At 36.5% G+C, this 26,058-nt stretch overlaps 2 protein-coding genes across 2 annotated transcripts; one reads left to right on the forward strand and one right to left on the reverse strand.

Annotated features, from left to right (window-relative positions):
• Positions 1-8,566: 8,566 nt before the first annotated feature.
• On the reverse strand, positions 8,567-13,866 carry LOC117316536. The gene is made up of 5 exons (XM_033871173.1): positions 13,748-13,866; positions 12,510-12,631; positions 11,407-11,547; positions 10,196-10,344; positions 8,567-9,937 (listed from the first exon to the last, which is right to left on the reverse strand). Exons 1-5 carry the CDS (start codon positions 13,848-13,850, stop codon positions 8,695-8,697), a joined length of 1,758 nt encoding a protein of 585 aa, XP_033727064.1. The 5' UTR covers positions 13,851-13,866; the 3' UTR covers positions 8,567-8,694.
• A 165-nt stretch (positions 13,867-14,031) lies between these two features.
• LOC117316535 lies at positions 14,032-25,640 on the forward strand. Its single transcript, XM_033871171.1, has 12 exons — positions 14,032-14,131; positions 16,120-17,885; positions 18,096-18,305; positions 19,418-19,597; positions 19,969-20,070; positions 20,662-20,772; positions 21,042-21,223; positions 22,764-22,912; positions 23,103-23,148; positions 23,541-23,727; positions 24,426-24,561; positions 24,839-25,640. The coding sequence occupies exons 2-12, from the start codon at positions 16,145-16,147 to the stop codon at positions 24,888-24,890; spliced, it is 3,096 nt and encodes a 1,031-aa protein (XP_033727062.1). The 5' UTR covers positions 14,032-14,131; positions 16,120-16,144; the 3' UTR covers positions 24,891-25,640.
• Positions 25,641-26,058: the final 418 nt, after the last annotated feature.

A 26,058-nucleotide genomic window follows, 5' to 3' on the forward strand; every position in this document is an offset into this window, starting at 1 on the left:
TGTTTGGGCATTGCTTTAGTTCTCTTGCAATGCGACTGACTGTACTGCGCAGGTTAAAATACTCTATATCAGTCTTTACACGTGTTTTCTTAAACGTCTAAATGATATCATCTATTCAAACGTCAAAGTGATATCACCTATCCAAGCGTCTAAGTGATATCACCTATTAAACTTCTTTGTGATATCACCTATTTAAACTTCTTTGTGATATCACCTATTTAAACTTCTTTGTGATATCACCTATTTAAACTTCTTTGTGATATCACCTATTTAAACTTCTTTGTGATATCACCTGTTCAAACTGCTTAGTGATATCACCTATTCAAACTGCTTTGTGATATCACCTATTTAAACTTCTAAGTGATATCACCTATTTAAACTTCTTTGTGATATCACCTATTTAAACTTCTTTGTGATATCACCTATTTAAACTTCTTTGTGATATCACCTATTCAAACTTCTTTGTGATATCACCTATTTAAACTTCTTTGTGATATCACCTATTTAAACTTCTTTGTGATATCACCTATTCAAATGTCAGTGATATCACCTATTCAAACGTCAAAGTGATCACCTATTCAAGCGTCTAAGTGATATCACCTATTCAAACATCCAAGTGATATCACCTATTCAAACATCCAAGTGATATCACCTATTCCAGCGTCTGAGTGATATCACCTATTCAAACGTCTAAGTGATATCACCTATTCAAGCGTCTAAGTGATATCACCTATTCAAACGTCTAAGTGATATCACCTATTCAAACATCAAAGTGATATCACCTATTCAAGCGTCTAAGTGATATCACCTATTCAAACATCAAAGTGATATCACCTATTCAAACATCAAAGTGATATCACCTATTCAAGCGTCTAAGTGATATCACCTATTCAAACGTCTAAGTGATATCACCTATTCAAGCGTCTAAGTGATATCACCTATTCAAACGTCTAAGTGATATCACCTATTCAAGCGTCTAAGTGATATCACCTATTCAAACGTCTAAGTGATATCACCTATTCAAACATCAAAGTGATATCACCTATTCAAGCGTCTAAGTGATATCACCTATTCAAACATCAAAGTGATATCACCTATTCAAACATCAAAGTGATATCACCTATTCAAGCGTCTAAGTGATATCACCTATTCAAACATCAAAGTTTTTTATATAAACGCATACGGTCTAGTCTGTAAAAAGACTTTTATTACTATTAGACAAATATTAACATCGCTTCTAAAAGGATGCAAGACAAATATCTATATGTACCTTCCTACATGTAAAAGTATTTTAATTATGCAAAGACTATTTCAAAGTTATCTTAGCAATAACTTATACCTATTTTTTATCATATTGTTGTTGCTTATATGTATGGATGTTGAACGAAACCCAGGTCCAATAACTAATGAGCTCTCAATCTTCCACTTAAATATTAGAAGTTTTAGAAATAAAATAGACTATATCGCAAACATAGCAAGTGATTACAATATAATATCACTGACAGAAACTCACCTTGATGATAACATACATACTCGTGATATAGAATTACAAGGTTTTAGTGAACCGTTCAGGGCTGATAGAAATTTTGCTGGAGGTGGAATCCTAGTATATGTTTCATCTCAAATAAAAGCTAATAGACGCTTGGACTTAGAAATTCCTAATAGTGAGTTAATATGGATACAACTAGATTTTCCGCATAGTAGTATCTTGGTGTGCACAGTGTATAGACCTCCAAATACCATTAATGCCTTTTGGGAATTATTTCGTGCATCAGTAGAGAAAGCTCTGGATTTATCGTTAAAAATAATTATTGTAGGTGATTTAAATGTTGATATGCTCACTGTATCAAGGCAACATCCTTTATCAGATATTTTGAATGATTTTAATTTGAACAATGTTATAAATGATCCTACTCGGATAACAGTCAATAGTGAAACTCTTCTTGATCCAGTAATTATCTCAGAACAAATTAAAACTATTGAATCGTCCGTTTTACCTATAGATAGAACTATCAGTGATCATGAAGCATGTCTTGTATATATAGAAATACCGTGTAAAATCAATGTAGCTTTTAAACGTGAAATATGGTGCTATAAACAATCGGATTTTAATGAACTTAACAGGCAAATTGAAAATTTTGCTTGGGATGAAATGTTTAATGAGACTGGAAATATTGATGATGCTTGTGAAAAGTTTACCAATACATTTAAATCCATGGTTAGCACGTGCATTCCAAAAAAGTTTATTACTATTAGACCTAATGATAAGCCATGGATGACGTCTGAACTGAGAAAAAGCATTCGAGTACGAGACAGACTACATAAAAAATGCAGAAAAAGTAAGCGCGATACAGATATTAACTCTTTTAAAAGAGCTAGAAATAAAGTCAATAATATGAAAAAATATGCACGTGAATCATTTTATAATAATGTAGAAGGGCTTATTGACAGTTATGTAATATCGGACCCCAAATCGTATTGGAGATTGTTAAGAAGGTTATTAAAAACTAGCGCCAAATCAACTGAAATTCCTTCACTGATTGATCCAGTTCATGGCAACATTGTATATGATGACTCTAAAAAGGCTGAAGTGTTAAATAATTATTTCTCATCTATCACAAATCTTGATGACAGTGATACTATAGTTCCATCTTTAGATTCTAGAACAAATTCTTCTTTGTCATCTATTCAAGTTAGCAACTCGGAAATCAAAGATGTTTTGGAAGTATTGAAATTAGGTAAAGCTCCGGGTAATGATGGCATTAGCCACCATATGTTAAGATATACTGCAAAAACAATATGCAAACCCCTTGAACTATTATTTAATATGTCTTTGTCAAAATGTATATACCCGTCCCTATGGAAACAAGCAATAGTTATGCCTTTATATAAAAAAGAAGACAAACACTTGCCTTCAAACTACAGACCTATCTCCCTTCTTTCAGCCGTAGGGAAAGTTTTTGAACGAGTCATCGTTAAGCATATTCACAATTATTTTTTGGAAAATTTATTGTTCTATTCAAGACAGTCAGGTTTTATGTCAAACCATTCGACTGTGCACCAACTTATTGAAATTTATCATAATATCTGTTTAAATCTAGAGGAAAAGAAACATACTTGCGTTATATTTTGTGACATTTCCAAGGCATTCGATAGAGTTTGGCATAAAGGTTTGATCGAAAAGTTAAAATCTTATGGTGTTACAGGACAGTTTTTGAAATGGATAATTAACTACCTTCATTCCAGGCAACAACAAGTGTTTATAGGTGGATCGTTTTCTAATAGTCAGGTTCTTAAAGCAGGCGTACCACAGGGTTCAGTATTAGGCCCACTTTTATTTTTAATATATATAAATGACATATCAGAAAATCTAATCAGTGTATCAAGGCTTTTTGCTGACGATACATCTTTGATTTTTGGCTCTAGTTCATGTAATGAAATTAAACAAGTCATGAACCACGACCTAAATTGTATAAATGAATGGTCTAAGAAATGGTTAGTTACTTTCAATTCAAATAAGACAGACGTACTATTTATTTCAAATATTTTAAAAAATCACAATTTAGAACTTATGTTAGGTGATGACGTTTTAAAATTTTCAGATAAACATAAGCACCTTGGAATCACATTTAGTGCTGATGCGAAATGGAGTGATCATGTTGAAATTATTTGCAAAAGTGCTTCAAAAAGAATAAATGCTCTAAGACAAATCAAATTTTTGGTAAATAGGAACATTCTTGGCAAAATTTATAAATGTTTTATCTTGCCTTTAATGGAATATGCTTGTGAACTTTGGAGTGGATTAACCAAAGCAAACATCGAATCACTAGAGAAACTTCAATTAGAAGCTGCCAGGGTGGTAACAGGTCTACCAGTATACGCTAGTAAACATTCTCTATATTCTGAAACAGGATGGGAAACATTAGAAACAAGACGAAAACGGAGAACTTTAACATTATTTTATAAAATGCATAACAAGATAACTCCTTCATATTTATATACATTACTTCCAAGATTAGTAGGTGACAGAACTCCATATCCTCTAAGAAACAATAATAACTACACAATGCTAAATTATAATCTTACCAACACTAGATCATCATTTATACCAGCAACCACAGAAATATGGAATAACCTTCCTGAGAATACCAGAAACCAGACAACAGTTAAAAGTTTTAAAGGTGTTATAACACCTCGTGAAAATAATCTAAATAATACCCCAGATTTCTTTAGTTACGGGACTCGACGCCTTAACATCATATTAACAAAACTTAGACACAATTGCAGCCAGTTAAATTATGACCTATATCGTGTTAATCTTGTAGAATCTCCATCATGTGCTTGTGGTTACCCTTGTGAAAACTCTTTTCATTATTTTTTTCAATGTCCAAATTACACGAATATTAGACGTATAATGTTTAATCAACTCTTACATCATCAGCCTATTCGCTTGCATTTATTGTTGTGTGGAAACGTAGACCTGACGACCGCTGAAAATGAATTCATTTTTCGAACAGTTCAAAATTTTATTCAATTTAGTGACCGTTTCTAATTCATGCATTCGTGTGAACATCTATATCTCTATGTTTATTCTAACTTTAACCTATGTCTTACTTAGAATATGTAATTTGATAATGTTTATATTGTAATATGTTCATATGATGATATGTTAATTCACCAGTATAATTAATTTTGAATGCGTGGTACACGGACAAGAAACCTAGGAAGGAAAAGCTTGATATAAGAGAATGTTCCATGGATTGTGTTTACTACGAACAATTGATAAGTGACCTGTTTTGAATGTGTAGCTAGATAGTGCCACGTATTATTATTTATTATTACTCTGGCCTAACAATTAATAATTTGTGCACATTATTCATGAACATTTCACTTAGTAAATTTATAAAAAATATCAATTTTCATCTTCTCATCCTGATTTCTTTACAACTGTCCCTTTTCCTTCCAACTATTTGCTATCTTTCTATATCAATCAATGTAATCATTTTGTGTCGTTATCACACTTTCTGTAACATATATTTGTGGAGAGGGCTTTTTCTAAGTTGTAATAACTTGTGCCCGATCCTTTTGTTTATAACAATAAAATATTTTCAAATCAAATCACCTATTCAAACTTCTTAGTGATATCACCTATTCAAACGTTATATCACTAAATGGGAATCAAAAGTAAAACGGTGCCCCATAGATTTTGAGCTAAAATAACAAAGAATGTTCGGTTTCGTTATTATTTCAGTATTCTGTTGTTTTTACTATTAAAAAAAACTATTTAACTGATCATTAGTGAGACATATTCGTAAAACCAAACATATATTTACTGTACATGTATATGTAAAGGATTTTGAATGAGTTTTAATTCAGAAATTTTCCTACAATTTTTCAACTGGGTCCAGGGTCCATTGAATTGGGAATTTCTACGCGACAAACGGTGACATTGGGAAAAACAAAAAATAGTGAAATTCATGACAATTCCAGTTTTTCTTTGATGAATATTGCCGTTATATTATTTTTGAGTTCATTTTGTTATCTATAGCTGTTGTTTTTGTTTTTTTTTTTTTTTTTTTTTTCAAAAGTACCTTAGTATATAGGTCTGGGTAGATAAAACTTGCATAATCATTCAAAAGTGACTTCAACTTCTCTAAAATTTCACAATAGATTTCATGAAAACTCTTTAAACATTTTTATTTTTGCAATCCTTGACGAGCATTTTTTTAAGTCAGTCACAATTCATAGTGGATATCTACTGTTAGTGTCTTCAGTAATACCAATTACATTTCACTAGTAGGGCTAATATTTTGATATATTAAATATTAGCCCCACGAGTAAAATATATTTAGTATAACTGAAGATACTGTTAGATAGTTTATAACATTTTTATCGCAAAATTTACCCAGTCAGCTGTTTAAATTTCCTAATCGTCGTTTTTTGGCAGTGTTTTGATTTGTCAAATCAGAAAAAGGAACATTTTTCACTAAAAGTGATACTTTTCTCAAGTGAAAAATATCCCTTTTCAAGAAAGTAAAATGTTCGATATTTTACTTGTGAAAATATAATAAATAACGTTATTTCATTGTCCATATTATGATGTAACAATCAATTTCTGACTGGAACAGCCATGAAAAATACTTCAGGGTTTATATAATACAGTGGTCCCCCTCTTATGAGACCACCTACATGTATGGGACAGGCATCAGGTGGTCTTATAACGGGGGTGGTCTTTTTTGTTGTTACTTTTCAGCTATTCGTACCTGCAAATTTTCTGTATTTTAACATTAGACATCGACGTTTTTCAGGGATTAGGGGGGTAATTTTGTGTATCCTGCACTCAAGCATGCCTATTTACGTTTTTTGCTTATTATTCGAGATATAAAGTTACACTTTAATTTTGTGAAATAATTTACACATGCAACAAGTAAACCAAATTCAAAACATTACTGACAGAGAACATTGAAAAACACATTTTAACTTAACACAATGAATTGTCTATCTATATAATGTAATATGTACTACATGTAGCTTGTGTGATCATTGACCTCACTGACATCACTCAGATGACAAAACTCTCAACAAAGACCACCCCCGTTATAAGACCACCTGATGCCTGTCCCATAGGTGGTCTCATAAGAGGGGGACCACTGTACTAGTGACATACTAGAATGACATTTATTGCATGGGTGAATGCACTGGATAACAACAGGCCGATTATATAATTATATAACATAGTAACGCAAATGACGAAGGATGACCATTTCATGACTCGTGACCTCACTAGGCCTCGAACTCATGATCTATGGCACCAAATCGCTTAGCCATAAATAACCACAGGTTATATCACTGCGCCATACAGTGTATCTTCGTTCTTAAAAAGAATGTTTCAATGGCGCAGTGATGGTTGGCCCAATACCCTGACATGATCATTGTGGAAGTCGTCTATAAGATGATAGGAATACCTGGATCGCAATGTATATACATACATGGATACGAATTGTACATATATTATATATATTTGTTGACAATATCTTTGTTAGGTAGCAATATCTTGGGAAATGGCGCCTGCAAAATTTAAAGGAAAAAAGGACGGTTGTACTAGAGACTGGTATATATATGTCTCTGATTGTACTAGGGATGACAAGTTGGAACTCTCCAATTATTGATGGTTGGCTAAACAAACAAGAGGTCAATGGGCCTAAACGGACCGTTATCTGACAAACCCTCCATCCAAAGGGCTCAAACCAGCATCATTACCATAAATTGTCTGTTTGCAGCCAGTAATGTTTCAGATCAAATTTGGTTTTTATCCATTTTGGCTTAAAAAAGGAGTAGCATCTTAAAATAAAATTTCAGCCAAGTCACTGTTGTGGGGACTCACCCCGTGTCCCCAGGGGTCGGATCAGCTTCATTTATATAAATTATTCTTGCCCTCCCCCAATGATGTTTGAGACTAGATTTGGGTGTAGTCCATGAAGACATCAAGGAAAAAACAAAACTTCAGCTAAGTTCCCGTTTTGGGGTCACGCCCCTTTCTTCCCATGGGTAGAACCAGCCTCATATATATAAATTATGATTGCCCTTCAACAATGATGTTTGATACTAAACATGGTTGAAATCAATTAAGGAATTCAAGATGAGTAGCGTTTAAAGCAATATTTCGCCAAAGTTCTCCTTTTGGGGGCCCTGCCCTTCTTTGCCCAAGGGTCGGACCCGACTCATTTATATAAATTATTATTGCCATCCCCTCATGATGTTTCAAACCACATTTGGTAATTCAGTTTTTGTAATCCATTAAGGCATTCAGGAGTAGCGTTTTAAAGCAAAATTTCGGATAAGTTCCCCTATTTGGGCCTCACCTCTGTCCCCAGGGGTCAAACCAGCCTCATTTATACAAAATATGATTGGCCTCCCTCAATGATGTTTCACATCAAATTTGGTTGTAATCAACTGAAAAGTTTAGGAGGAAGGGTTTTAAAGCAAAGTTGCAGTAGTTCCCCTTTGGTGCTCCACCACACCAGCCCAATGGGTCACACTAGCCTTATTTATATATATGATTGTCCTCCTCCAATGATTTTTCACATTAAATTTGGTTGTAATCCACCCGAAGGTTACAGAGTAGGGTTTTAAAGCAAAAATTCACCAAAGTTTCCCATTTGGGGACCAGCAACCTAGGCCCAAGGTGTCAGTCCAACCTCGTTTATAGAAAATATGATTGCCCTCCATAAATGATTTTTTGCACCAAATTTGGATGTAATCCACCCAAGAGATAAGGAGGAGTAGTTTTTAAAGCAAAATATTCACCAAAGTTCCCCTTTTAGGGCCCCAATCCTCTGGCACCAGGAGTCAGACTAGCCTCATTTACATAAAAAAATGATCACCCTCCTCCAATGTTGTTTCAAACTAAATTTGGTAGTAATCCACTTTGGGGTTAGGAGGAGTAGCATTTTGAAAGTAAAAGTTTTAACGGCGCACAGCAACGACGGACGAAGCATGATGGCTATAGGCCATCCTGACCCTTGATGTCAGATGTCATGAAAAAATGATCAAGCAATAACAGAAATTCAAATTTCTTTGAAATTTTATTTACACAATGAAAATTGCCGAGGTTCACAGGTGGACCTGATAGTAGATCATTTGACAAACTAAACAATATTTGTAAAGACAATTCATTCAAAGATGATAAACTTTCTATAGTAACAAATCCTCGTCTGTGATATCCTCTGTTACAAACATTGACTGCAGAGAAGTGGACTTTTGTGACACTACATGTTCAGAATGACCCATCCCTTGGTTACACCTAGTTAAATGTGATAGAGAGGACAATTCTGTACTGGGTGTGATGTCCTGTTCTGTAATGTACGAGTTGTGAAAGCTTTCACTACAACTGGTTAATGGTTCAGAACTTGTCTGATAATGACTTTTATAGTTTGGATTTCGAGTACTTGCAAAGCTGTCCTGATTTACACTATTAAATTTATCTGTGTTACCCTGCTTATCTTCCAGTCCAGTAATACTGTTAGAATTATCTCCCCTACATCTGTTACCTTTACCCTCTATAAATCTACTTCCCAAAACACCAACTCTTTCCTCAGGGCATGCCCTTCCAATACATGTCTTAGACGTCACACTTTCCCTCCACATCTCATCATGACTTGTCAGTTTTACGGTTGATGATCTAGCATTTACAAAATCTTTGAGTCTTCCTTCCTGGACAGAAAAACCCCGAGTAGTTTCTGTTGAGCCTTTAAATTTACTTTGTACAGAGGTAGCAATACCTAAAGCTTTTCCTTTATCAGCATTCAGATTTTGATTATGTCCCTTTTCACAAATGTCAATTCCATTAATTGATTGTTCTTTAAAAGTGTAAGTTTCTTCACTTGAATCCGAGTCATTTTTATACTTACTCCATTTAGATGCATTTCGATTCTTTTTCATACCATCAAGATGAACTTGGCCATTATTTAAGCCTTGATCTGTATCCTGAACTTTATGATGAGTCTGACATTTGTTCAGTATTTGAACCTTGTTCATGCCCTGATAATTGCCATAACCTTGACCTGTATTAGCTGCAGGACCTGGCCTATCTCCTGGCAATGCATCCCTCTGGTTTCCATGGTAACCAGAATGATGAATTGTTACATTTCCGCCTAAATTTGACCAATGTCCTTGACCTTCGTTGTCATCTTTGACTGAACACACAGAGTTTACAGACGGGTACCTTGCCTGAGAAGGAGACTTGTATTCCTGGATAAAAGTTTTGTTCTCCAAGTGATTAATATTGCCTTTCCTTCCTCTCATATCGGTGGAAGACCCTTCTGGAGAGTCATCAATTTGTATTTGTCTTCTGTCCTGAATTTGACTTCTACCGTAAATAAACTGAGAGTGATCAGATGAATCATCTTCACAATCGTTGTCCCTCTGATATCTTTTCCTATAAGTTAAATCAGAGTTATTTAGACCAATCAACTGATCCCTTTACAGGAATCTCAAAAAATATACAAATTAAAAACACTTTTTGATGACTGAAAATACAGGAATTGTTTTTCAAAGGATTTAATTCATGAAAATGTTGTCCCAAAATGAATGTAAGGATGGTAAGCATGTGGTAATATACAGGCAGCTTGTTTTAAATATATATATAGCTCTATAATTTAGCATACATAATGATTATCTATATATCTGTTCAAACCTTTTTCTTGTCATCTGTTTCTGCCTCAACTCAGCCATATCTGTTGTGAACATGTCATCATTTTCATCATCTTCTGCATCACCTTCCTCCTCGTAAGGGGTCACAAACCTAGACCAGCGATCAACAGAGGGGTTATTGTCCTCAGTCATCTGAAAAAAGGAGTATACAATGTCTTCATATTTGATGCGGTAATCAAGGTTAAAAAAAAATTAATAAGAGTACTGAAAATTTATACATTTGTAGCTGGATGTTCCAAAGCTGCATGTGCCATATAATGGAACCTCCTAGATGACCATTATGGACCAGTCCATCTGATGAATGGAATACATTATTCCTCTCCAAAAAAATATTTTGTCAAGCTTGCATCATTTGATATTCAATGACATTAAATATGGCGGCCAGTCAGAGTTGTTCATTCAGACATATTCTGAGTTGCATTTGATAAAATTTTATAACAGCTAGTTAAACTGTTTTTATACATTTATAAAAGACAATAGGATACAGGGCCATATTGTTAGATACAGATGTATAACAGCCAGCTAAAGTACTTTTTATAAACGTATACCACTGACAATACAATGAAGGGCATTAACTTGAAATCAACAACTGCATTCGAGCAAGATAGTCAAAATAAGATAAAATTTCTTTGTTGTCGGGACAATTTTTCTAATATTTTTTTTTTTTGTGAAAACAGACGAGAGTATGGGTTTTTTTCTTATTTTTTTAACCATTTTTTTCCATTTTCATTTAAACTGCTTCAAAATATGGGAAACAATGATTTATCATGGTTTGTTATCTCTGTTTCACATTAATGAACATGTGCTCTAACTTTGTGGCTAAACATAATGGATATAAGAGGGAAAAGGTTTGTTGGTCGAAAAGAATAATGAGGGAAATTTTTTTATTTGATCAGAAAAAACATACTTCGGGGGTCTCTTTTTATCTCAAAGCAGAAGAGGCATAACCATTGTATCACCTGACCATTCATTAATCGTCAATGGCCAGGTCATTGGAATTTGGTAGACACTACCATATCATATACAGCCTTTGAGGTCGCATGTAGAAATCCACCTCAAAATAAACATATCTTTTAACAGAATTGAAGGGTCCTGTGGTTTACATAGCTAAGATACAGATTCGCCCATAATGACCTGAAATAAAACTGGTCATTATGACTTACAAACCTGTTGGTGTGATAACTCTGTACAAACCTGTTGGTGTGATAACTCTGACTGCTCCTGAGAAGTATAACTAGGACTGCTTTCGAAGGTGACCTGCTCTATCTCACCCCTCAGACTGTTAAGTTTCTGAACATGGCGTCGACAGTCTGCTGCTACTCCCCTCCCAAACACCTGGTCAACAATGTATGATATTATACAGTATATATACCAATTCAGTAGATGGGCTAGTTCAGCTACCCCATTCTTACAATCACCAGTAAGTTATTCATAGGTCAGTTACAAGCAATCACTGCTGCTACTAATCCGAAGGTTTCTGATGTTTTTGTAACCTTTTGAAAAATGTATTTGTTCTGAGTCGAAGTATGCTGCTACATGCTATTTAAGTTAAGTTATTAGAAGATACATGTAGAAATACATAAATACGATGTAAAAATAGATTTGATAATATTACTAGTAATTTGGAGTTTTATATACTGCTATACCAGAGCAACATACAATGTAGCTGTCTCAACGCGCTTCACAAACTATCATCCCTGGTTATTGGGCCCTCAGCAACCAGCCAATGTCTTTCTTAACTCCAATAGGGAGCATACAGCCGGAGCTGCAATTTCGGTGCACACGACATTACTTGCACTATCCTATATCACATACTCATTTACAGCGGAGTCGACTTGAACATAACAGAGTAAAGTATCTTGTTCAAGGATACAACAGTACCCATGCGGGAACTCAAAATATCGACCCTTAATATGGTCATATCGTAGCCCTGCATCCTACCACTGGACGAACATACGAGTTCCTCCATGATTTGAATTTTTTGCTTATTTTCTCATGATCACTTGTCAATGGAATATGGGATTAATTTAACTCATTTCAATATCATTCACATTAAGGCTCATGAGTCAGAGATATCAAATAATTAAATTCAAAGCCTCCCGTCGTGTGAGGTTAAGTATTGAAGCTTGGGTCAAAAACTTATTTGTAAAAACTCTTTAAGATCGCTTTAATTTAAAAGTTGATGATTCTGCATAAATGATGAAGGGGGCTTATTTGTGGGCAATTGCGTATATTGCAGACAGATACAGAAACTAGTATCAAACACAGGCTGACCTCTGTAAAAATCCAGTCCTTACCTTGATAACAGATTGTTTTTCCCCACACATCTTACAGCTCCACTTCTTTGCTTTCTTCACTTGATGCACTTGGAAAGTCGAACACTGGTAGCATCGCAACACTTGGAACTCTTGTGGCATCTCTGGTACAAGTTTGTAGATAAAACAAAAAAATCATTTTAGCAATTAATAAACTGCTGGCATATCTTTTCTCAAACAAATAAATCATTGAAGCAGAACTGGACTGGACTGAAAATCGGAGGCCAGGTACGTAGCTTTAATGGTTAGAGCATCAATCTGAAGTTTGGAGGTTCCGGGTTCGAGTCTCGGTCTACATGTAGGTATTACATTTTTCCTCCCCTGTTCAATTATTAGACTGTTTCAACATATATATTAAGCAACCTTATATTTGGGAACTTATCTTTTCTCTTTGATTCTTTGTAAAGCAACTTTATTCTTCCTATATGTCTCCCTAGACACTGTCTTACTTTTTGCCTTTAGTTGAGCATTTGCATCATGCAAGGAAGACTTCTCTCTGCTGGTCAATAAATACCATATCAGAGTCTGTAAAAATAGTAGCTGCTACTCCTGCTTAGGGTTGGGAGAGGCTATATTTTCATTTGACAATAATTTTTTTGTGACATAGGTCTGCGCCTTCCCCTTGTGGATATTGGGTGTACTGCTGGGTGTCTTCAGTTTAAGTACAGTGTATGTTTCAGTGATGAATTTGTAGCACTATAAAGTCGACATCAGTTCTGCACAGCTTCACACATATACATGCACGTCTCTGCTGCAACTTTAATTAGCGGAAACCATTAAGGGGCTATACTAAGTTGCAGCAGAGACGCGTGCATGTATATCACACGTCTCTTTTTAATATAGGATTTAATAGGATAATTAATGGATGCAGGCATTGGTATGCCTCTATGTCCATATCTTGAATCTTATAATAATACATATTTAAACATTAGTTAGTACTTCCTGGTTCCAGTCTGTAAATAGCAAAATGCATATGATTATAATTATATTTAAGTTCCAGATTTGCCCAATGGTTATCCAAGCCTATCTCAAAGTCTGTTATTGTTTAGAGTTTATAATATCTTCAGATAGACTGTTCCATACATCGATAATTCTAAATCCAAAGGAGTATTTTTTCTTTTTATTATGCTGTTAAAATTCCGCGTTACAATACACTTACTTCCTCTGACACAATAGATGAGTAATGTGATCATAAATGAGAAAACGCACATACAATGTACCTCTACAATATGTATGCCGATGTGCAGGGATCCCCAAATCTACTTTCACTTTGGGTTTCCCGCCATAAGTCAGGGAGATATCCTTTGTGAATAGAAATTTCATGATAAATTAAATGTACGTGTTTTGCTACTGTTTGGATAACACATTAAAAAAAACATATTATGGTATTATGTTATATGTCAAATTCCGGTTATTTCTACTTAACTGAATGACATTCTTCATTTTCTTAAATTAGATAATGATACCTCCCACCTCGTTAAGTGACCTCGTTTTCAACCAGGAAGTTGCACTAAAAATAATCGATCATGATTCGTCAAAATCCCAATACACAAATGATGTTCCGGTTACTGTGAAGGAATGGTGAAGTTTGTAACGTCCGCTAGGTAAGGGCAAACCCGGGAACACAATAACGCGGACATTAACGTTTTTGTCGTCTGCTTATCGAAGTGTCTGAGATTGTTTACATTGTACGTAAGACTAATCACTGTGCTGTATATCAGTCTGTCAGTGTCATTTATCAGTATGCAAATCTAAGCAGGATCGCGCGGTGTCGCTGTTCTGTGCGGTGTCATTCATGATACAAATGTTGTTATACACGTCTCTCTAATTTCTTCTCCACAGAAACTCACCATCACTTTCTGTATATCGTTGTTTATGTATACTTGAACCATGTTATCTGATTATCTTGCATCTAAAAGAACACTTTAAGAAAGAGTACTGTAAGCTCAACTTGACTGAAAAAAAAACATTGATCAGACCGAAAATCACATGAATAATATCAAGTTGGAGCACGATAGCATTTCTTTTGGATGATCAAGGATAAACGTCTTAATTTGTTTTGTTTATGAGATCATTCACATGCCGCATGCTGCTCCATCGGATTGATGATCTCATAAACTTAACAAAATAAAATGTTAAAACTGATACCTACTTCTCACATTAACAAAGTTTAGTTTGTTAGGTATTCATACACAGAAAACTGGGACACATTCTACATTCAGGTTATTGAGAAATGATATAGATATCTAAATAGACTTGCTCAGGCCTAATAAGGTTATTGAGAAATGATATAAATAGACTTGCTCACGCTTAGGCCTATAGGTTAATGAATCAGAAACAATGGCAATTGTAAATATTTACTGGTATATGCTAGTTACAGTTGTAAAAGTTCAAGGAGTAGTAGTGTGCAGCCAGCCAGGATCGAACCCGCGACCCCCGGCTTACTGGTCCGCCGCTCTACCGACTGAGCTAAAGGGAAATTCCCCCTAGCCGGAAGCTAGAAGGCGACCATACAACTACATGTGTATGTACAGTATTTACAATTAAAACCCGGCCTGCTACACTACTCCCTCCTTCAAACATGTTTGCCCCCGAACACACCAACCCAGGTTCTCTCTCCAAGGAAGCCTCTTGCTTTCACTTGGAGAGGTCTGCGGCACCAATGTAACTTCAAGGAGTAGTAGTGTGCAGCCAGCCGGGATCAAACCCGCGACCCTCGGCTTACTGGTCCGCCGCTCTACCGACTGAGCTAAAGGGAAATTCCCCCTAGCCGGAAGCTAGAAGGCGATCATACAACTATGTATAGTATTTACAATTAAAACCCGCCCTGCTACACAGTATTTATTAATTTTAAAATGTATTGTTGGCAGAGATTGGTACGTATTATATATATATGATTTCACAATGTTTGTAACTTTTGGTATTGTATAAAAAAAACTTAACTGCATATTGTTTTCAATCAATTATATATTTTGATACTCTTTTGTGGAAGATGTAGCGTAGTTAATAACAATTCAATTATATTGTGAAGTTATGATTAATATCAAGCAAGCATGTATATAGAACATACCATTCAAGTATAAACTGATCTTCCTGGGAAATGGTTAGGTATGTTTTGTGCATATTTTATTATTTACTTATGAATATGATCATAAGTCATGTGGTAAGTAAATATCATCAAATGATCATAAAACATTTATATATATTACAATTGTACCTTGTACCTATCCAATTAAATATCCATTCCTATCAAATATTTTTTGGTAATTCATGCAGTTACAAATGCAAAATTTTGTTCCCAAACGTAAGTTTTTGGAAAATTATGTTGATTACTTATAATTAACTTAAGCATATTAGCATGTACCTAACATTTTTTTTTAAAACTGAGTTGGCTACAGTCAACGTTGTTTAAATAACATTGCTACCATAAAAGGACAATGATTATTATCTACATAAGTATCAGACTCAGAATTAGATGACAGCCTGATGCTGCCAATCTAAAATTTGCAAGTGAAGTGCATCAATGGTTTCTACTTGATTTGGACCTACGTAATTACATTTTATAATCATAAACTTGTCTTCATTATTCCAGGTGTTAAATGAAAACGTGAACCTTCATGGAGGGAAATCTCGGGCGAGGGAGGCCCACATTCTGCATCAGTGAAGCTTTTGATTTTCTAAATAATCCAGAGTATGGTGACAAAAGTGGGAAAGATGCAGATCCCTTGGAACATAGGTTGAAAAAATCTATCAGCGATACAGGTCTCCTTACAGGAAATCATTCTAATATACATCACACAGATAACAACACCTACACCATTCTCACATTCGTACAAGCTGATCAATCAAATCCAAAAGCTACAGAGACAGAGAGTTTTAATCTGCCAGTTAGTGACACAGACTGTGGCTCAAAAGAGAGCATTGCTCATGTAGTGAAGACAACCCATTCCCATACAGGGGAGACAATCAATCCTCAAACAAGGGAGACAATCAGTCCTTCTCAATCACCTTCCAATCTGAACAGTGATCTTCAAAATTTTCACAACACAAATCAAAATGAAGGCATCTCAGAAAATGTCACACAGGGCATTAATCATTCACAGTATAATACTTCTCCATTGCAGGCCCACACATCAATACAGAATGGAGTTTCTAAAAGTGTTATAAACATCAGTTTTAGTCCTAAATCAAAATTTAATCCAAGTGATAATAATGTAGATAATCCTACAAGTGATGAAACTGCAAATGCTGCAACAGGAGTCAGCAAATCAAATACAGAGATAGAGCCACGGATTGACCAAAAGGTTAGATCAGCTGTCTGCGTAAAAGAACAGCTGCCTAACTTGAACAAAGAGCCCAGTGAGGGCAGTGACACTGGTGACCATTTTGATGAGGAGGTCGTGCTACGACCGCCTTCATTAACTAGCCCCACAACACCCTCAAGACGAACTCAACAGATTGTCAGTGAGGTCTTTCATTTTTTAAAGGACATTGACAATGATGGTGAAGAAGACTTGAAGGATCTGGGTGGAGAATTTGAACCAAGTTCTTGCGACACACTAGGGTCAGAAATAATCTCGGAAACAAAATTCTCCAATAAGGATGTTACCAGTACTCCTCGTAAAAACTCCCTTGGCATGATACCACCAGCTCCAGCTCCGAAGCCCAAACGCCCAAGTTCTGCTGCTCATAGTGTTACAAGCCAAGGTCTTCAAACCGAGCCTGTAAGTCCCTCCAGGAAAACAGGCCCCAAAAGTCCACCATTGGTAGCCCCTAAACCAAGGCGGTCTACTTCAAGCCAGGTCCTAAATTCACCTAGCACTCCAGTTCAAGAACATCCCATCGAGGAACAAGATATTCAAAACCATAATCCTACAACTCAAGAAAATCTCCTTGCCTCGAACCCAGTTTCTACAACTGATGGTCTCATTCCTGAAGACCACACCCCATGCTCAAAACTAGAAATGCCAAGCCTAAAAACTGATTCCAATATGGACAATTTGGGCTCCAACCTATCAATAACAAAAGAGAGCACATCCTTGACCTCAGACCCTACAATTGGAAATGAATCTGTGAACTCTGACCTCACACTTGATGATGGAGGTTGGGACTTTGACACTAACAGTGAAACAAACCCGGTGGATTCTGTCCAAACCCAAGAGGAAGTGCCATCCAGTCCAGTGAGGATGCGGCCAAGTTTGAGTCGTAGTGAGGCAATAGACGATTCACATGTTATCACAGGAGATGCCCGACCAGCAGAAGAACCAGATCAAAATCTGACACTCCGACGCAAAAAAAGTCGAACAAGATCGACAACAAACGACGAGGACAGTGCTGACTCGTCTGATGATGATACAGGTAAATGTACTTAGCAAGTTACGTTGTTGCTATAAAATGTATTCTGTTTCATTTAATAACTTGAGCACCAAATAATGTTTCCTAATTGCAAAATTAACTGTGCCATGGAAATATTTATACTGGCTAAACCTGCATTGTTATAGAATCTTCTGATGTAAATCAATGTTGTTGAGGTTCATTTTGTATGTCATATATACCGTATACTTACAGGGATCTACAACGAAAGTTATCGTAATTCATGCTGGATACAGCTTGCCGATGAAGACTCTTCCTCGAGGACAGAATCTCCAAACAAAGCTTCATCCCAGTCTGTAGATCAAACAATTATGGAAAGTCAGAGCGAGACCGGACTACCACAAGAGAGTCACACAGGCCCAGTAACACAGACTGTTTCCCCTCCCAGTCATAAAGACAGTAAAGGTATGTACCTTCTAGGGACCAACAACATCTGATCCCCCTCCCCCTACAAACCTATCCCCTCCCCTCCCCCTAAAAACCTACCCCCTCCCCTCCCCTCCCCTCCCCCTACAAACCTACCCCCTCCCCTCCCTTTACAAACCTATCCCCTCCCTTCCCCCTACAAACCTACCCCCTTTCCTCCCCCTACCAACCTACCCCTTCTCCTCTCCTTATAAACCTACCCCTCCCTCTACAAACCTACCCCCTCCCCCTTACACACCTACCCCCTCCCCTCCCCTACAAACCTACCCCCTCCCCCTACTACCAACCTACCCCCTCCCCCTACAAACCTACCCCCTCCCCTCCCCCCCTTACACACCTACCCCTCCCCTCCCCTACAAACCTACCTACCCCCTCCCCCTTACAAACCTACCCCCTCCCCCCCTACAAACCTACCCCCTCCCCTCCCCTACAAACCAAACCCCCTCCCCTCCCCCTACAAACCAAACCCCCTCCCCTCCCCCTACAAACCAAACCCCCTCCCCTCCCCCTACACACCAAACCACCTCCCCTCCCCCTACAACCTACCCCTTCTCCCTCCTTATAAACCTACCCCCTCCCTCTACCACCTACCCCCTCCCCCTTCCCAACCTACCCCCTCCCCTCCCCTCCCCCTCCCCCCCCCCTCCCCTACACTCTACCCCCCCCTCCCCCCCCCTACACACCTACCCCCCCCTCCCCCTACAAACCTACCCCTCCCCCTCCCCCTACCCCTAACCCCTCCCCTCCCCCTACAACCTACCCCCCCTCCCCTCCCCCTCCACACCTACCCCCTCCCCTTCCCCTACACACCTACCCCCCCCCCTCTACAACCTACCCCTCCCTCCCCCTACAACCTACCCCTCCCCTCCCCCTACAAACCTACCCCCTCCCCTCCCCTATAAACCTACCCCCCTACGGACAAACCTACCCCCCTCCCCCTACAAACCTACCCCCTCCCCTCCCCCTACAAAACCTACCCCCTCCCCTCCCCCTACAAACCTACCCCCTCCCCTCCCCTCCCCCTACAAACCTACCCTCTCTTGATATATATTATAGAAAAAAATATCATGTTCTTAAATGATGTTTCATAGATGAAGTGTTTGTGGAGAGTGTTTCCTACAAGGAAGGACGGTACCACAAACGTTCTGACTCCACTACCACCACAAAGTCCGAGAGTGAGTTCAAACGAGAGTACCAATTCAGACGGAAATGTTTTGTGCAACGGAGTGACAGCCAACAAGAATACCACCGATTATCGGCTAAGTTTTATGGTAAGTAGGAAAAACATACTGTATCAATCCATTAAATACAACATATTTGTTTTCCTGAGGAAAACAATTTAAATGTATAAACAGAAATATATAAAAAAAAAAAAAAAGTATAACTATGATAAAAATCCGAAGTTAAAAGCACATTTAGAAAATTTATATTTTAAATGAATGTTTTTAAAATGTTGAAAATGTTATACTCAAGTCATATGAAGGTGTTGTATATACAATGTAATAGAAATTCAAGTTTGAATTAAATTGTTCAATAGAAAGTTTTCATTGTCTTTTGTTAAAGATTCTTTGCTGTCAACAAAGATATTATTCAACACTTAACATCGACAATCTCACAATATCTGTTTCACAATTTCTTACAGATCATGAAAGGCTACTGGTAATCCACAGAACAGAGCCGACCTCCGACCTTGGTCTCCACATCCTCGACAGTCATCCTGCCATTATTACTTCTGTTGATCCGGGTATAACATTTAATTGTTCATTTATTAGTTTTTCTCATTTTTCAATTTTCTATTCTCTCTGATTTCTCAGGTTTTACTTTTCAATGCTCATTTTGCTGTCTCAAACATCCCTTTTATCTGCAGCACAATAGCCACATGTTTAGTTTTATTTTCATTTCATTTGCAAGTAAAGCAAGGATGATAAGATTAATAGAAATTATTTTATTTTATGAGAAAAATATCACGGGACAATTATTATTGCTACCATTACCTTTGGTTTTTATTTACTTTATTTTTTTTATCTGAAATATGCTGAAACAAGCTTTATATTTATGATGGCCTTGGAACTTGATATGTATACTGAAACCTGACTTTACTGACCACTGACTTTACTGACCACTGACTTCAATGACATCCTGTATAATCTGACCATATCCATCTGTCCCAACAATGACAGGCTACATATACTACTGTCATTGCCAAAACTGACTTTACCAACATTTCATATCTGACACAACGACTCGGTCCCTCTAAAGTCAGGTTTCACTGTATCAGTTTCAGTGCCACTAGTCAAACTTTGCCTTCTTAATTTAGATATATCTGTCTTTACAGGGAGTCCAGCGGAGAAAGCTGGTGTCAAAAAAGGTCAAATCATCCTCAGTATCAACCAAATCAATGTGTTACAGTCAAGTCATGATGAGATTGTCGCCCTTGTTCTGGACAGTAAGTTTGACTTCTTAGAACATTAAAATCCTAAATATCAAATTAAATGATTGAGATATTTTCTGATTATAAATATTTTATTGTTTTCCTTTTTTGTAAAATACAGTTACAACATACTAAAATGTATATTTGTTACACAATCCCTCATGCATCACATTGTAGATAATGCTGCTGTAGGTTATTTCACTTTAGGGGAGATAACTCTAATCTTAATGGAGATACGAACTTCAGTTGTATGTGTAAAATCATCATTTATCTGATATCTGTAGGTTCACTCCAAGTTACACTGGAAGTTGCTTCAAGTGATGTAAGTCTCGTACGAGACCTTCAGTCTCCCAAGGTATCAGGGTTTATGTACAAACTCAGCAGTTCATCATTTGTACGGAACTGGAAAAAACGGTACTTTGTGCTCAGGAAAGATAATTGTCTTTACTACTACAAAAATGATCAGGTGAGTGAGCGGTCATAATACTGTTAACTTGTACAATATAAGACAAGCTCTAAATATACTTTTATAAAGTCTGTGTCATGTAAATACATGCAATACATAGAAATTCGCTTTCTAGTGGAACATAACACTACAATGGGCTGAAATTAAATTCTGGATAAAAGATATTCTCTTTCAGTGTTGCAAGGAGGAAGAGGGAGAGCTTATGTTGTCACCCCGGCGTCGGCATCGGCGTCGGCGTTGGTTTTTCAAATGTTAAGTTTTTGGTGCAAGTGTTGAAAGGCATATTAGGGTCCCTGTGGGGGTTAAACTATCCCTTGCCAGAGTTAAACTGAAAGATTTAAAAAGTTGGGTTTTATGTGGGGGGGAAAAAGATATTTAAACATTTTTGTGAAAGTGTTGAAAGCTATTAACACATTACTTTATAATTATGGTAGGGTGCTGATATTTGGTAAAAGAGTCCCCCTGGAGTTCCACTATCCCTTCTTGGAGTGAAAATGAAAAAAACCATGTGAAAATGCTCACATTACACAATTGATACTGTTCCTCATTTTTCAAGGGAGACATACTCTCATTAAAATAAGTTTTTATCAAAAATTAAAAGAAATAAGTCTAAAAGAAATTATTTAATATATTTATTCAATCTACAACAGCATAGCTTAATGTCTCCCGAATGTTTGTCAATAAATAATTTACATATATGTATATATAAATTGGTATTGTTTTGAAAATTGCATGAATATACAAACACAATCTGATCAAGTAAACAATATAGATATTATTACTGCAAATTTGCGAAACCATACCAATTAATATATTTTAATTATTTATTGACAAACATTTGCGAGACAAGCCAGCTCTTTTTCTATCAGGTGGCAATTAGTAGACATGTATTGCTTAATAGCAATACCAAGTAATAATTGCTTGTTCATTATATATGGGGCCACGGTGGCCGAGTGGTTAAGGTGTACCGACACTTTTATCACTAGCCCTCCACCTCTGGGTTGCGAGTTCGAAACCTACGTGGGGCAGTTGCCAGGTACTGACCGTAGACCGGTGGTTTTTCTCCGGGTACTCCGGCTTTCCTCCACCTCCAAACCTAGCATGTCCTTAAATGACCCTGGCTGTTAATAGGACGTTAAACAAAATAAACCCTAAACCCATTGTTCATTATGTTGCATTAAGCCCCTGGCTGGCTTTGTTTATGTGTTAAAATTGGTCCCCTGGGTTTTTCACAGGATGAATATGATACAGTGGATTAGAGTTTATGTAAAAAAAATTACTATCTAATAACGTTTACACTTTTGTTTCTGTGAAATATGCTTGATTATTTCTGCTAGTATCATAAAATATCATAAAGAAAAAAAAAAGATTATTATTTTATAAAGATATTTAAAAATCTCGGCACCTTTATACGTATTGTAAGCTGTTTGATGTTGAAAGGGAAAATCGTTTAAAAAATAAATAAATGATATTTAAACATTTTATTCCATATATTAATTGTAAGAGATAACTTAGAATGTTGATAAAAATTGTGTTACAGGATAATACAGACCCTCTCGGGGCTTTACCACTGCTCAACTACACCGTGTCCAAACACACAGACACCAGCAAGTCACACTGCTTCAAGGCGGAGAAATATGGTGCCAAAACCTACTACTTCTATGTGGACACTCGGGAGGATATGGCCAGGTACAAAATAAAATAATATGGAAATACAGTCTTATATACATGTATATAACTTCTATATTTAAAAATATGTTAATTTCATTTCTATGTTTAGAAATATGGTCATGTAAGTTCTATATTTAGAAAATGCTCATTTGACTTCTATATTTGGAAATACAATTATGTGTCAACTGATACATCCTATTTTTGACAGATGGGTATGTGCAATGAACGAAGCAGCCATGGTATCAAAGAAAAGGGTAAGTACATGTAGGTCTATACATGTAAATGGTCTGTCATCATCAGGAATCACAAATCTGTAAATCTATATAGTATTATACCGACATTAATTAAGTAGGTCTATACATGTAAATGGTCCGTCATCATCAGGAATCACAAATCTGTAAATCTACCGGTATATAGTATTACCAACATTAAGTGTTGTTTGCTGAGCATTGAGTGTGACTTGGTGAACAATTAATATACAGAGTATAATTGCTTCCCATTAATACTAGGCCATTCCCGTTCATCACAGTGAGTTTGACTGATTAGCCATAAGTTGTTTTCCACAAGACCAGGACATATCAAGTGGTGTTGTTTTATTTTATGGCGGGTAGTGATTATCCTCAATTTATTTTCTCACCGTGTACAGAAGGAGTCCTGGATGGATATTACGAGTCACAATGTTGGATTACCTGCCCTTGAAATCCGACGTGCGGAGTGTACTGGATACCTAAGGAAAAGTAACAAAGCCATGAAGAACTGGAACAAACGATACTGTGTCCTAAAGGACGCTTGTCTGTATTACTATAAATCCATGAATTCACAGAACGCTCAAGGTAAGCAAATATTTTATGAAAATTTACCAAAATGTTTAACCTGCCCTTATACAATGTAATGTACATTACATGTATCTCCGAAAACAGAGTGCTAATTCAGTACAATATCTACCCAACAGGAAAAATCCAGGTTTGTCAAAAACAGACAATTTACTGCAGTGATTTATTTCAAATAATACAAAACATAGAAATCCTCTGTATCTGCATGGAGTTTGCCATCGGTCCTCACTCCCCAAACAAAACAACTAGAAGCTTTGAAAAAGACATTTTTAAATTCTTCTCAATTTCCACTTATGCCATTGAACTGAAAATTGGTTGTCTTCTTTTACAGCCAAACATAGGTTGTATCCTCTAGTAAGAAAGTGTTGATTTTGCAAAATGAATAGATATAAAAAAAAAAAATAAAACCCATGAAAACATTTTCAATCTTAAAGGTAATATTGGTATATTTTCCCAATTTAAGCATGGCCGACTGTTGTAAATCTCAGGTAGAAATAATAGTACTATATTATGTATATACACATGTTCATGTACCTGTATGTAAAATCCAAGTTATTCTACAAATAAGAGTAATTGTAAGTGTTTATTTCTACATGATTTTAGAAGTGTTCCCGTTCCTATCCCTGCCCCGTCAGACAGAGTCCCAATGGAGCAATACCGAGATCTTCACATGCTATTTCTTGTTGTGTTTTCGACAGGTATGGCCCATCTCCATGGTTACCGAGTAGATCTGACAGGTATACCTGTAAAGCCATTTAGTTTCATTCTCCAGCCTCCAGAAAATCAGATGAGGACATTTTACTTTGTTGCAGAGAATGAAACAGACAAACTGAGGTAAAAAGTTTTACAATTATACAATGAGACAAAAGTTTTTTATAAATTAAACATTTGACTCTTGTACGATAACAGTCTGTGAAATAAAAATGTTCTTTTGATATCACTCTACAACATTGTGTCTAACTGTTGATTATAAAAAAAAGAATTGTCAGTAGATGAAGTTTAGACAAAAAATCTAGTTTCTGATAAGAAGTTAGAATTTTTGACATTATTTTTATGGATTAATATTTGAACTCATTTCGCTCTGAACATAATGAGAGATGTTTTTTTTCAGATGGGTGGAAGCTCTGAGGAAGTCAGTCGAGCGATGGATCAAGGTGGATTAAATTTTGAGATCCATTCAGATTGACATCAGAGAAGTACCAGGACAGTCAAACAATGGATCGGAGGAGCCATGCATACCACTTTACATGGGAGGATTACTGGAACTTCCATCGATTGATCAAGATGGATTGTATTTAGTGTTGTGTAACGTTTATACCCAACAAAGTTGTTTCTGGAGCATACTGCTCCAGCTTTTGGGGTCAAGTTCTCAGAAAGAAGTGATTTTACCTCATCAGTTTGATTGAGGAAGTTATCGCTTTGCAAATATCAATCAAGTTTGTTTTCCTGTGGCGATATATTCCACATGTTAATTGTCATTAGAGCTGTTATGTTTAATTTTGTTATGAGTTGTTTTATTACATTGTAATTTTACTGAATGAGGGTTTCTGGTGTGAAAATCATAATATTTTACATTCCCATGACAATGGCACGATATAAATCTACTTGAAAGAAGCGTCATTTAGAGGACTGTAAATGTCATCTGTTGTATACCTGTTACGATGTCATGCAGACAGCAGTTGTTGACTGTCAGAATGGCTGTCCATTCTACAGGACCACAGTAATGAATAACTGATCATAGTTTAAATCCACATGTAAATAGAATTTATATGAAACAACAAAAGATGTAGGAAATGTGATGATTGATCTGATATAGTGTTCACAGTCATTAGAGTCATATTGGAGCTTTCCAGGAAAATGATGAATTGTGTGTTAGTTTATCTTTAAAAGTCTGTCATAATAGTGATTTATAATGATAATAAATAACATAGGATGTCGGACACACCCCCTGTAACTAGTGGACTGATCCTGTACTTATGACCAACACAACTACAACTGTTGTTGTCAGGAGATGTCGTGGACACCCCCTGTAACTAGTGGACTGATCCTGTACTTATGACCAACACAACTACAACTGTTGTTGTCAGGAGATGTCGTGGACACCCCCTGTAACTAGTGGACTGATCCTGTACTTATCACCAACACAACTACAACTGTTGTTGTCAGGAGATGTTGGGGACACCCCCTGTAACTAGTGGACTGATCCTGTACTTATCATCAACACAACTACAACTGTTGTTGTCAGGAGATGTTGGGGACACCCCCTGTAACTAGTGGACTGATCCTGTACTTATCACCAACACAACTACAACTGTTGTTGTCAGGAGATGT

The sequence above is a fragment of the Pecten maximus genome, chromosome 18, assembly GCF_902652985.1.
Source record: "Pecten maximus chromosome 18, xPecMax1.1, whole genome shotgun sequence".
NCBI lineage: Eukaryota > Metazoa > Mollusca > Bivalvia > Pectinida > Pectinidae > Pecten > Pecten maximus.

What these genes read in the sequence shown, in the direction of transcription:
- LOC117316536 (XM_033871173.1), bottom strand. Translation starts at nt 13,850, where the DNA reads ATGAAATTTCTATTCACAAAGGATATCTCCCTGACTTATGGCGGGAAA. An exon ending in TCGGCATACATATTGTAGAG is followed by an intron (nt 12,632 to 13,747) that starts GTACATTGTATG and finishes AACTTGTACCAG; the next exon opens with AGATGCCACAAGAGTTCCAA. An exon ending in AAACAGATGACAAGAAAAAG is followed by an intron (nt 9,938 to 10,195) that starts GTTTGAACAGAT and finishes TTTAACTTATAG; the next exon opens with GAAAAGATATCAGAGGGACA.
- LOC117316535 (XM_033871171.1), top strand. Translation starts at nt 16,145, where the DNA reads ATGGAGGGAAATCTCGGGCGAGGGAGGCCCACATTCTGCATCAGTGAA. An exon ending in CCATGGTATCAAAGAAAAGG is followed by an intron (nt 23,149 to 23,540) that starts GTAAGTACATGT and finishes CACCGTGTACAG; the next exon opens with AAGGAGTCCTGGATGGATAT. An exon ending in AATGAAACAGACAAACTGAG is followed by an intron (nt 24,562 to 24,838) that starts GTAAAAAGTTTT and finishes GTTTTTTTTCAG; the next exon opens with ATGGGTGGAAGCTCTGAGGA.